The sequence below is a fragment of the Podarcis vaucheri genome (assembly GCF_965113315.1).
Source record: "Podarcis vaucheri genome assembly, chromosome: 2".
NCBI classification, from domain to species: domain Eukaryota; kingdom Metazoa; phylum Chordata; class Lepidosauria; order Squamata; family Lacertidae; genus Podarcis; species Podarcis vaucheri.
In genome coordinates, this window is record NC_138760.1 from 116,872,840 (window position 1) to 116,885,166 (window position 12,327).

Consider the following 12,327-nt stretch of genomic DNA (forward strand, 5'->3'; position numbering starts at 1 on the left):
GGTTCGGGTTTCGACGGAGAGGAGGCCAGTCTCCAGCCGTAGGGCCGCATTTGGTGCACATGGTGGAACGGCTAGAATCTGCCTTAAGAATTTAGACTGGACCGTTTCAAGTGTGCGGCAAAAGTTCATGGGTAGAACAACCTGATAGGGCTGATCTCTCATCAGAGTTTGTGGAGGCCCTGATCCCTTCCCACACCATCTCGTCCTCTGTGGAGAAGTGAATGTTTATTATTACGGCTAAACAGCCAGCGTAGTAAAACCAAAATTTCAGCATCATTTTTACATAAACATTAAAACAATCCAAGTGGAATTTAACAATCCATATACTAATTAAATAGATTTAAAATATGTATCCGAGGAAATATAAACTCCATTACAAGTTTTTAAAAATAAATAAATAAAAGAATTTGACTGTGAGCTGTGTCAATATATGACTGTTTGTGGAGCTGTATAATCTTTTGCTTTTGTTGACTTATGGCTATTGCACAATGAAGTCTGCAGTGGAAAAGAACTTGGCCCACAGTTTCAACGTGACCACTCTTACATGGGCAGAACTACTCGTCGTGGGGAATCTTTTTGTATCTGCCTTCCAATAGTGCGGATGGCAAGACATTGAATTTGGCTTGCGTAAATGCCTTTCTAAATTTGGGGGTGACCAAGTTTGACAAATAATTGGGTAGTGCTGCGGCCATTTTGTTTGTCCAAAGTGTGGTATATACCTCAGCTTGCGCTAAATGGTTTTGTAGTTTGGTATTTCTAATTCTCATGGAAATGTTCGTTTTTGCTTGGGTGCTCCTCTCTCTCTCTCTACCCTGAGAAAACTAGTCTTTCTGTATATATATTCTGGCAAAATGATTAAACATTTTTGATTAAACACCTCAAGCCTGAAATATGTCTGTGCTTTCTGGAATTTCCCATATATATTGTACTGCAACATTATACCTTCCCTACTTTTATTGTCCTTTCCCCCTGGATAATTTTCTCCCTTTCCTTCCTATTGATCAAAGCTGGAAAAAAAGTTTGGACCAGTCATCTCTCTGCAGTTTGGATGGCGAAATATGGTCATCCTGAGTGGGTTCAAGACAATAAAGGAGGCCCTGGGACAAAACCCTGAGAACTTTGTTGACCGACCAGAAGTTCCACTGTTCAGTCTACTAAACCGTGGAAAGAATTGTGGAGGTGAGTATAGCTGATACCCTGATGGACTGGATAAGAAGCAGTAGAGTTGGAGAAACAGGCAGGAAGTGACCAGGCATGCAAGTGGGCCAGGATGGCACCTCAGGTGGTAAGTGAAACACTCTGTTGCCTGGGAGAAGATGCATATTCATGTGACGTGGCAGGAGGTTTTTGAGAAACTTCTTCTTCTTAAACTTGCCTGTAAACAACTAAGTAGGGACAGGAAGGTAGACTAGAAGTGTTTGTGGGTTTATTTGCAAAGTCATCCATACTGTTCCACAGGACAGCTATCATCTGCTGGTTGTGTGTCAGCATAAGATGGAAGGCAGCCCAGTGGAAAGTTAACAGACATTGTTTAGTCTCTGCAGTTGTTAATTGAGTCCGAAGGCCAGAAAAATGGGCCAGCAGTTTAATGGGGACTCTACCATTCTTCCAGTGGCGTAGCGTGGGTTGTCAGCACCCGGGGCAAGACAAGTAATTTGTGCCCCCTAACCCGTGGATTTGCGCCCCCTAACCCGTGGATTTGCGCCCCCTAACCCTAACCCCCAGATGTTGCACCCGGTGTGGCCAGCCCCCCCTGCACCCCCCACGCTACGCCACTGCATTCTTCACTTGTAAAAACAACAACAAATTAAGCAAAGCAAAGAATTAACTTTGGAATGTTTCCGTGGACAACTTGTCATGTTATTATATTTTATATTATTTTATATTATTTTATATTATTATTTTATTTATTTTATATTATATATTTTACATCCTCCAGGAATAGGATTTGCAACATGCGACAATGGCTGGAGGGAGCAGAGGCGATTCATTGTCTCCACCCTCAAGAATTTTGGGATGGGGAAGAAAACGCTTGAAAAAAGAGTGTCTGAAGAAGCTGGATATTTGTGTTCTGAGTTCAAATCCAAAGAAGGTACATCTCGTTCCTGGGGACTTTTTCCCTGCTATGGGATCTCACTTGATGCAAAGCATGAGGAACACTCTATACTTTATACAGAAACTAACTCCCATCTCCAAAGCTTCTCATACAGTGGTACCTCCGTTTACGAACTTAATTTGTTCCGGAGGTCCGTTCTTAACCCAAAACTGTTCTTAACCTGAGGCACACTTTTGGTAATGGGGCCTCCTGCTGCCGCAGCACTGCCAGCATGCAACTTCCACTCACATTCCGGGGCAAAGTTCGCTACGCAGAACACCTACTTCTGGGTTAGCAGCGCTCATTACCCAAAGTGTTTGTAAGGAGGATGGTACGTAACCCGAGGTTCCACTGTATTTAATTTTGAAGCATGTAAAATGATTACTAATAATCTTGTGGCACTATAAAGAATGCAAAAATTATTATGGCATAAGCTTTCATGGACTAGAATCCTCTTTAGGAGATGCACTGAATGCAAACCTAAATTACTTGTGTGATAGCAAAGGAATTGGTGCTCCAAGCATGAAGTGTGGACATTTCAGGACATCTCTGTAACCCTTTCGCTGATCCAGTATGCAAAATAATGTAAGCACTATAACCAGGTGTTCTGGAGCCCAGAATCTGAGGGACCTCAAATTATTTTCCATGTAGCAGTACTGGCAGCAGCACAGATAGTTCCCTTTCAGGTCCTCCTCAGATCTTGCTGTCATGAGAAAGGACTGGAAGAAAGTGGGAGAGGTTGGTGGTTGAGAGATATGAAGTTGCTCATTTTAGCCAGTCAGTCCGTCAGTCCAACTACTGCAGCCTGGCTGGTGCCAAATGTATTGCTCTGCTTTCCTTCACATCAGTGACGCCGAGAGGCGAGTTTTGTCGTCTGGGCAGCCCAGGATCTCCATGCAAACTGCTCAGGGTTCTGCTCCAGGGAGGTAGCTTCAGTGCTATTAACACAGTGGTTTGACTTCACCCCTGGAGGCACACTCCATTCTCTCTCGAGACAGACAATGCCAACAACAACATCCATATTATGTAGCAAAGGATCTCAGGAATTTACAGTCCCATTTATTGAAAGGGTAAATAGTTTATAGGTGGTGGAGTACAGCTTCCAACATTCCCATATCCTGGCTATGGCTAATGGGAATTGAAGCCAAAAATACCCGGAGGATAGCCAGTTATGGAAGGCCACCCCCAACAATGGCTGTTTAATGAAGAATGGGCAATATATGACAACATACTTCTGATCTGCTCCTTGTTCATACATCTCATCCAGGTTCTCCTTTTGACCCACAAATCCTCATCTACAGGGCTGTTAGTAATATCTTCTGCACTCTAGCATTTGGTGACCGCTTTGAATACAGTGACAATACATTCCTGAAGCTAATGCATGTGACTGAGGAATTCATGAAAGAAGCAATCAGAAATTTGCCCCAGGTACCTTCATGAGTTTGTCTGGGCATTAAAAGGAAACAGCCATTTGAAGTGTATGTTTTGTGTGACTACCACATCCGAGTTATGGAGCATCTCCACTAAGGTGCTTATCTGAATCAATCACTTCAGCGTATCTTTAAAACCTGGTATTCTTAAAGAAAAAAGAAGAGGAACACAAGCTAAAAACCAAGACAGCAAGATTAAAACACGAACATAGGCAAACAAAAGTTAAAAGTGATTTATGAAAAATTATTAGAGGCAGAAAAACCTATTACAAATAACTTCAGAAAGAAAATTAGAAGGACAATTCCATTCATTAAAAAAGATAATTGTCAATATGCTACTGACAAGCATTAATTAAAGCAGGGGTGCAAAATGATAATGAACAAAATAATAAAGGTATCAGATTACAGTAAATGGTAGGAATTAGCATCCACTAGTATTTGGACAGATGTTGGAAAAGCTTTTGATAGGATGAAGTGCATTACCATTTTCGTGTGATGAAGACATATGGGTTTGGTGCAAAATTCAGCTATGTTTTACTCAGAATTGACTCACTTAAAGAACATGAGTAAAACTGGTCTATTGAATTCAGTAGGTTTACTCTGAGTAAAACTTAACAGAAGGCCACCCTTTATTTTATTTCATAAAACCTCTAAGTGGTATTAAAAAGATATATAATATACGCTTTAAAAGTTGGCGGATAACTGGTAATGACATTGAAAGCTCTTTATGTTTTAGGACTAGGATATCTGAAGGAGCTGGCTTCTCCCACTAATGTGAGCCTACCAGCCTATTCAGAGACCCTTGTATCTCCTAACATCCCCACAGATTATGGCTAAGAAAAGTTAATTATCAATGGATATGCTCAGTCTCTGGAACTCTGTACCACAGGGTGGATGTGAGGGAGGGAATGGGAGTGAAGCTGGCAAGGAATAATCTCCCCATCAGTATGAAGAACTGACTGGTTAGGAACTACCTATCAGAATGCACTTTCACTTCTAGTGAAATATTTATTAAATGTCTTTTGTATCTGAAAAGGTTGTGATATCTCTTCTTTCTCTGATTTCTGCCCTGCCAGCTTATTGCTGCAGGATCCTGGTTGTCCTATTTTCCTGGACCTCATCGTAAACTGCAGAAACGCTATGGAGATATTACTATAATTCTAAAAGAGATTGTGAGTGAACATGAGAAAACCAGAGATCCTACCTTCCCAAGAGATTTGATTGATGCATTTCTGGAGGAGATAGATAAGGTAGGAAGACATTTATAGACACAGACCCACTGGGACTTCTTTTGTAGCTTCTTCATTAGGACTGATTTATTTAGAATTTCTGCCATCTAAACCATGCCAGTAAAATTACAAGACCTGGTGGGTAAACACCTCTAACTCTTTACCCTGACTTCAGCTTGTGCATTTGAGTTCACCTCCTGAAGTACCTTGGAGAAAAAGATTAAATAAAATTAAATAAACAAACAAACAAGCAGTCATTAAGCAGTTGTTTCATATGCCCAGACAATGACAACCTATGCTCTGGTGAGTTTATTGCTCAGTGCAATTATGCCAAAGAAAGAACTAGGCTGTATTAGATGTTACTGTGGGATGAGGCTGCCATTTTTTTCAACACCCATGTGCTTTATGAAACACAGTATTTCTCAAGAAACTGAGCAGCTTTTCCTTTATTATTCACTTTGCTTTGGTCAGATATATACTATTGATAGCAAGGGGAAAGATCATTAGTACACACTATTCTCTAACAAATATGACATGATATTGTGCTATTTCCATGTGAGTTACTAACTTGTTCCATTTCCTTCAGGCTAAAGGGAAACCAGATAGCAGTTTTAATGAGCAAAACCTTATTAATATCCTTGTTGACCTGTTAATGGCTGGCACTGAAACAAGTTCTTCCACCGTACTCTGGGGACTGTTGAACATGGTCAATCATCCTGAGGTTCAGAGTAAGTGATCAGTATTGGGGAAGATAGACTGATCCCTCATGGGGTTTTCCAATTGAAAGGCTTACTCATGGGCAAGTTGGCTGTGCAATTGCTTTAGATCTATTTGTATTCAAAACTTCCACATCAGGAGGAAGGCCAGGATAACAATTCAATAAATAAATTACAATTATGAAATGGCTCAAAATAGAAACAAGGCAGTTGGAACCAAGCACTTGGAAAACAAAGCAGCTTTGCCTAATAAAACTTTATTTGTATTTTGGAAGCTGTTTCTTTGTCCTAACTATGTATAACTTTGTAACAACTCTGCACTAACTCTGGAGAATTTTTTTAATCTGTGTCCTTAAATGTTGATGCTCATAGGCTCTCATCTGGGTATTTTTCAAAAAGGTGGTTTTTTATTTATTCACAAATATATCCACTTCTGAATAGCTGAGTGCCCCTTAAGTATGTATGCCTTCAAACGAATAGGCATTTGAACACCTAAGTCTGATGTTACTTCATAGAATTGTCGAGATGGAAGGTACTCTGAGGGTCATCTAATTCAACCCCCTATAATGCAGGAATCTTTTGCCCAATGTGGGGCTCAAATCTATGCTCTATCAACTGAGCTATTAGTTACAGTGCAGATTAATGAAGATAAAAGAATTTGAAACAGCTGAGACGATGTGGGAAATGTACATGTCTACAATGGAGAAGAACTGCATAGATTATATAAACAAATGATAAACTAAACCACCAGCCACCAAAGATTGAATCACTACTTGGGTTATGCGGGGGATATTCAGCAGACCCCTACTTGGAGCCCCAGATTCAAATATGTGCTCAGCCTTAAAGCTCGCAGAGTGTCCAGGACTGCTGAAAATTTCTATGCAAACAACAACAACATGCTACCATAACATGCTTGGAGAATTGGAAGGATTAAGACACATATGCAATGCAATAATACTTCTAAATGAATATTTCCAGAAAGGATCCATGAAGAAATTGATGAAGAGATTGGCAGGGTACGATCACCTGTGATGGAAGACCAGTTGAAGCTGCCTTATACTTGCGCTGTGATACATGAAATTCAACGATGTGCTGATGTTTTACCTGTTGCAACGCCATATATGGTCCACAGAGATACTGAGGTTGGCAAGTTTGTCATTCCTAAGGTAAATCAGAACCAAGGTGGTCACACGTGAGAGATCTTTATGCTAACAGTAGCAAAAGTCGATTGAACTCGAACTCATGGCTGCAAAGTAAAAAAAAGTTGCAGGAATTCATACTAACTACTTACACATCAATTGAACAAGAGGCAGACTAACTCAAAGCTGGCTAGTGCATGCTTTAAATAGGGAGCAATTATGACCGCACAGCAGGCACAATGTGTTGCCTCTTCTGTTACCGTAAACCAGCACTGCAAACCAACCCCAAATGTTATGCCGGAGAAACAGCTTGTGTTAAATTTCTATGCTGCCAGCAGCCATTAGTGTAAAATGCAGCCTGGAACGATCACACAACACGGTCACATAGTCAAGAATTGCAAGGAGAGAGAACTTGGTAGGCCTAAATGTCTAGTATAAAACCCTTTTAAGAGTAGTACTGGAAATACCAGGAACCGTAGCAAAAGGAACTTTCTGTTTTTTCACAGATGAGTAGGGAATCCAGCCCCCTACTCAGGCCCATGAAGGCCACTGGGTGATGCTGAGCCAATCACCTTTTCTCAGCCTAACAGACCTCAGTAGCCCTGTTAAGAAGATAAAATGGAGGAGGAACTACTGGTATGCATGCTGCCATGATGATGGGATGTAGAGGCAATAAGTAAATAAATGTAAATAAGCACATTTCAGACAGGTACTTCATAAGACACATTACTTGCAGATTTAAATGACATACCTTCTTCTACAATTGCCTTGAATCAGAGGGGTGACTTCGTAATGGGAATGGAAGAATCTCTCAATCTGTCTTTCCTGAAATGTCTAATTTTTCAAATCTTACATTCAGTTCTCCACATTTCTGCAAATTGTCTTTAAGAACTTCCTGAAAATTTACCAATATGTTAACACACATTGGTCCTGATAAGCTCTTTCCTCCTCTATCTCTCCTCCATGCAGGTCTGGACTCAGCACTGAATATCCGTGGACTTGGCACCCTGCTGCTGATGTGTGCTCCAGCCACCCACAAGCTTACCTTACCAGCAGTGGATTCTAATCTCTTGGTTTCTCTGCCATATTAGGAGACTGCCGTCTTTAATCATCTGTCCTCTGTGCTAAAGGATGAGACAATGTGGGAGAAGCCACATGAATTCTACCCAGAGCACTTCCTGGATGCAAATGGGCAGTTTGTCAAGCGAGAGGCCTTCCTACCTTTCTCTCTAGGTAAATCCAAAAGAGGAATGGCTGAGGTATAAGGGGAAAGATTACAAGCTGTCCTGTTATCTTCCTTTCTCTTTCCCGCCTGATGGGAAAGCAAGAGTAACAGGTTTCCATAGTCAGCTCCTTGAGAAGAGAGAGTATGTACTTTTGACTCAAACTTTTTTTTTTAATAAAAAAACAACAACCATCAGAATCATACTTTACAACCAACTTCCCCTATTTCCTGGCTACCTTCCAAGGAGAAAATATTGAGAAGACAGACATTTCAGATTGTACTTCACAAGTGGTTTATATTTGTGTGTGGTTATTTGAAATACATAAGCCATTTTTCAGAACCACTGCAGTCTGTGACTGTGTTGAATTCAGCTTTGGGCACATTTTAAGTATGCTTTACAGTGACAAGCAGTTCTGTGGCTGCAGAGGATGTAGGCCGTAGTGGCATTCCAATTCAGGTTAAGAAAATAGTGGTCATGGTTTAAGATCACACCTCTACCTGTGTAACCAGCAGTGGCGTAGCGTGGGGGGTGCCAGGGGTGCCGGCCGCACCGGGCGCAACATCTGGGGGGCGCGCTCGCTGCCTCCGGAGTTGCCGAAGAGCCTCGGGCGCAGGCTGTAGCGGAGCCGCATGTCTCGCGGAACCGACGAGCTGTGCGCGCGTCTGGGCTGAAGGCGCCCGGCAGGCAGCGGCTCTCAGCGCTCGCCGCGGAGGACGCGCCAGGCAGCCCCTCCTCACAGCCCCGCCTCCGCCGGTGCTGCTGCAGCTGCTGGGCCGTTGAATTTTCCTCGCCTCTCTGCCCCCCTCCTCCTCCGGGCAAGCGGCGTCGTTTGGGCGGCAGCGCCAGCGGCAACTCGCAGGTTAGGGGTTGGGGGCGCAAATTACTTGCCTTGCCCCGGGTTAGGGGGCGCAAATTACTTGCGTTGCCCCGGGTGCTGAAAACTCACGCTACACCGCTGGTAACCAGCAGGGTAGCACAGCAGAGCTTCAGGATCTTTGTCCTTTACCGTTGTCAGCCATTTCAGAGTTGAGGGTGAAGAAAATTCTTTGGCTACACCGTTAGAAATAAAGTGCTTTATTGCCATAAGACCATTATTATTCACACTATATACATGAAGTTAGGAGATACTAGTGCACCATATACTATGCCCTACTAAGTATAGTAACCTTGTCTTAGGTAGCTGTAGTCAAAATAGTAAAAGAGACTTAAACTAGAGAGAGGCTCACACATGGCTGCTGGATGCAGCTGGCTGTATATCAGTCAACACACACAGACACCCCTCTTTCAGGTGAGAAAGGAGGGGGGTATGAAGTCATTCCAGAAACTTGTAGTCTTGAGCTGTATTCAGGTGGACCTCCACAGCTGGCATTCCAACTCGAAACATAAATCAGTTGAGGACAACTCAAGAGACAGACCCAAGCACGATCAATGCAATTAACAGCAATATTTAATTTACACTAACACCCCTTCTAACTGGGCAGGTTTAGATCCATTCCAATCTGGATTCGAGCATGGCCATGGGGCGGAGTCGCTCTGATAGATGAGCTTTTCAGGGTGGGACAGGCATAATGCAACTTTGCTTTTGCTTCTTGTTGTCTCTTCTTCTTTTGATATTTAATATCTCTAGTGCCATTAAGATTGAATTACTGCAATGCGCTCTGTATGGGGCTTCCTTTGTGCTTGATTCATAAGCAAAATGTTGTGGCATGAATCCTGATGGGAGAGAGACCCTAACAGCGCATAACCCCTCTGTCCAGAGACCTGCACTGGTTGCTCATTTGCTACTGATTCAAAGTAAAGGGGTTAATATTAGTATATTAATCTTTTGGCCACTTGGGACTAATAATTAAATCCAGAGACTCTAATAATAGCTAGGTAGGCTCAGCTCACTCTTTAAATTTTAAAAGAATTGCGAGGACCAGTGTGTGTAGGAAGCTAAATTTTGCGCCTCCCTGTAGCCTGGACTGCAAGAGCAAAGGGCAGCGAGTGAACCAGCCCCTCCCCACTGCTGCCTCCCACAGTTTGGTTCTCTCTGTTGACACCAGATGGAGATCTTTGTTCCTACTGATGAACAGCCCTTTAACCTCTGGTACCTATTTATTGATCCAGTCAGCTATCTGTAGTGGGTAGTGTGGCAAGGCAGTTTTTGTGTGGAGTAAACTTTAACAAAGTTACAGTAAAACAAAGCTAGACTAGAGGCAGCAATTTCATCAGTTATTGTTACAGTGTAAAGGGAGGGGGGAAGAGGTATTGCGATGAGGTTAGTCTGATGGACAAATTCCTGCCCGGCTCTGAATATGGCAACCAGCAATTTGTCCATAGCAAGCAAGGTCAGGCATAGCCAAAAAGCCTAGAAAAGAGGGAGGGAGAGAGAGGGGGACGGAGATCCGATGAGGGACCAGGTGGGGAGGTGGATACTGACCAGGTTTTAAATACACAAGATGCAGGCCAGAGTGGAGCCTATAGGTGCAGTCTGACCCACCCCTTCCTCCTGATCTCATGCACAAAATACTATGTCTCCTTTTCCCACAGGTCGCCATGCATGCCCTGGAGAACCCCTGTCCAAAATGGAGCTCTTCCTCTTCTTCACCAGCCTCCTGCAGCATTTCACCTTTTCCTTTCCCAAAAACTGTCCCAGGCCCAAGATAGAAAGAGTATTTACCATAATCGTTAGTCCATCCCCTTTCCAGATTTGTGCCATTCCTAGATAATATTTCTAAGCTTAGTGTATCTTACAGTTTAACCATTAACCTCAAAAGCAACTACAGAAGCCAGGAACATGAAGCATTTATTCATTTTATGCATTAATAAACATACCAATGAGTAATATCAGCACAGTTTACAACCATAACACCATACAATAAAACCATATAAAAAATTAAAATCAAAGATCAACCAACTGTTAAAGTTGTGGAGTCAGAGCAAAAAACAAACAAACCCAGCCATGGAAAATGCAAGCATGTGTTACAAGATATTTGGCTTGCACTCCCAGAGTATATCACCTCAAGCTTTTTAATTTCTGCAGTGAGATTTTAACCTCTTGTTCATACATTCTCTTCCTTCTGATCACCTCACACCTGCAGTTAACCCTTTGAACAGCCTTAATTGCATTCCACAATACTGGGGCGCCTATGTCTGGCAAGTCATTCTCTTTTTTTAAATAAAATATTATTAGTCTTTCCATGTAAACATCCTCTAATAATATTTCTCTAACAATTTTCCATATTCCCCCCCTCCCCTGGGCTTCCCTCATATTCTCATTTTGTTTTATTTCCATATGCAAGTCATTCTCTTTAAAGTAAAGGTCCAAAGGTTTAGCTAAACATTATTTGGACGCTGCACAAATGAGAAGACCAAGGTCAAAGTACCAGTTTTGGGTTGTGGGGGGAAGTGCACCAAAGTTTAAGTTAATGGCGACTGGTGCATGATCAGAGACTGTTATAGACCCAGTTTCTGCACTCACCACCTGATGAAGATCACCTTTTGGTATTAATATTAGGTCTATGTGTGGCATTGATTTATGAGGATTCCCTGCCTTCTGGATGCAGTGCTTGCCAAGTGTCCAGCAGGTCCCATTCAGTTAATATTTCTTCCAGGCAGAGGTTGTAGAATTTGTTCATATATTGACACTTACTTCAGTCCTTCGAGTCACGACTGCAGCAATTTAAGTCTCCTAATATAATCTGTCGTCTTAAAATGGTCTAATTCGGTTAATGTCTCCCAAATAAAGTCTTGTTGTGCTGAGTTGGGTTCCTATAAACCAGTGATGGTGATTGGATGGCTGTCTATGACACCATGAACAAAGAGGTATCTGCCTGCTGGGTCTGCCAAACTTTCCTCAACACTCAGAGGACTCAACACTCTTTTGGACTTAAGGGATTCCAGTATCCTGGTGTCCAAACAACTCATTCATCAATCACAGTTCCAACTTCACTCATTAGCTAAAAACACTGAAAATCAGGAGCAGCCAGACTGGCTTTTCTCAGAGATATTGCTTAGAAGTGTGCCTGCACATTTTGTTTCATAACTTTCTTTCCAGAAGGCCTAGAGACTTACTTTAAAAAAAAAATTAAAATGAAAACTTGGAGTCTGGGCCCCTTCTCTGGGAGGGATGGCAAATTTGCCTCTGGGTGACACCCCCCCCCTTTCCTGCTTCCTGCCCACTTGCTCATGGCAGCAATGCCTTCTCTTCCCTGGGGCAATTTATTCAGGAAAGCCTTCCCTCTCCCACCCTCACTTCCATTTCCTTTCTCTGGTTCATTCTCCTTGCTTTCTGGCTTTCCTGCATTCCCAGAATAGTTTAATAATCTATCCCTCTTCACAGGGAACTCTGAGAATGGTAGCTCTAGGAGGAGAATGGGGGACTTCTAGCAACTCTTGACAGCTTTAACATCTTTAGAGGAAGCTGTGGCTGTTTATAAAGTGCTTTATAATGTATGGTGTGAGTGTGGATGTGGATGTGGTCCTGCTCCTTGTGATCCTGCTCCACTAG

General features: G+C 42.5%; 1 protein-coding gene across 2 annotated transcripts; it reads left to right on the forward strand.

The window, feature by feature from the left end:
- Positions 1–983: 983 nt before the first annotated feature.
- On the forward strand, positions 984–11,595 carry LOC309527141 (cytochrome P450 2D14-like). 2 transcript variants are annotated; one of them, XM_082213693.1, is made up of 8 exons: positions 984–1,179; positions 1,940–2,092; positions 3,363–3,523; positions 4,602–4,775; positions 5,341–5,482; positions 6,449–6,612; positions 7,701–7,842; positions 10,368–11,595. In XM_082213693.1, exons 1-8 carry the CDS (start codon positions 1,059–1,061, stop codon positions 10,544–10,546), a joined length of 1,236 nt encoding a protein of 411 aa, XP_082069819.1. In that variant the 5' UTR covers positions 984–1,058; the 3' UTR covers positions 10,547–11,595. The 2 variants fall into 2 exon arrangements, with proteins under 2 accessions (XP_082069819.1, XP_082069818.1); XM_082213692.1 differs by having other exon boundaries at positions 985–1,179; positions 6,449–6,636.
- Positions 11,596–12,327: the final 732 nt, after the last annotated feature.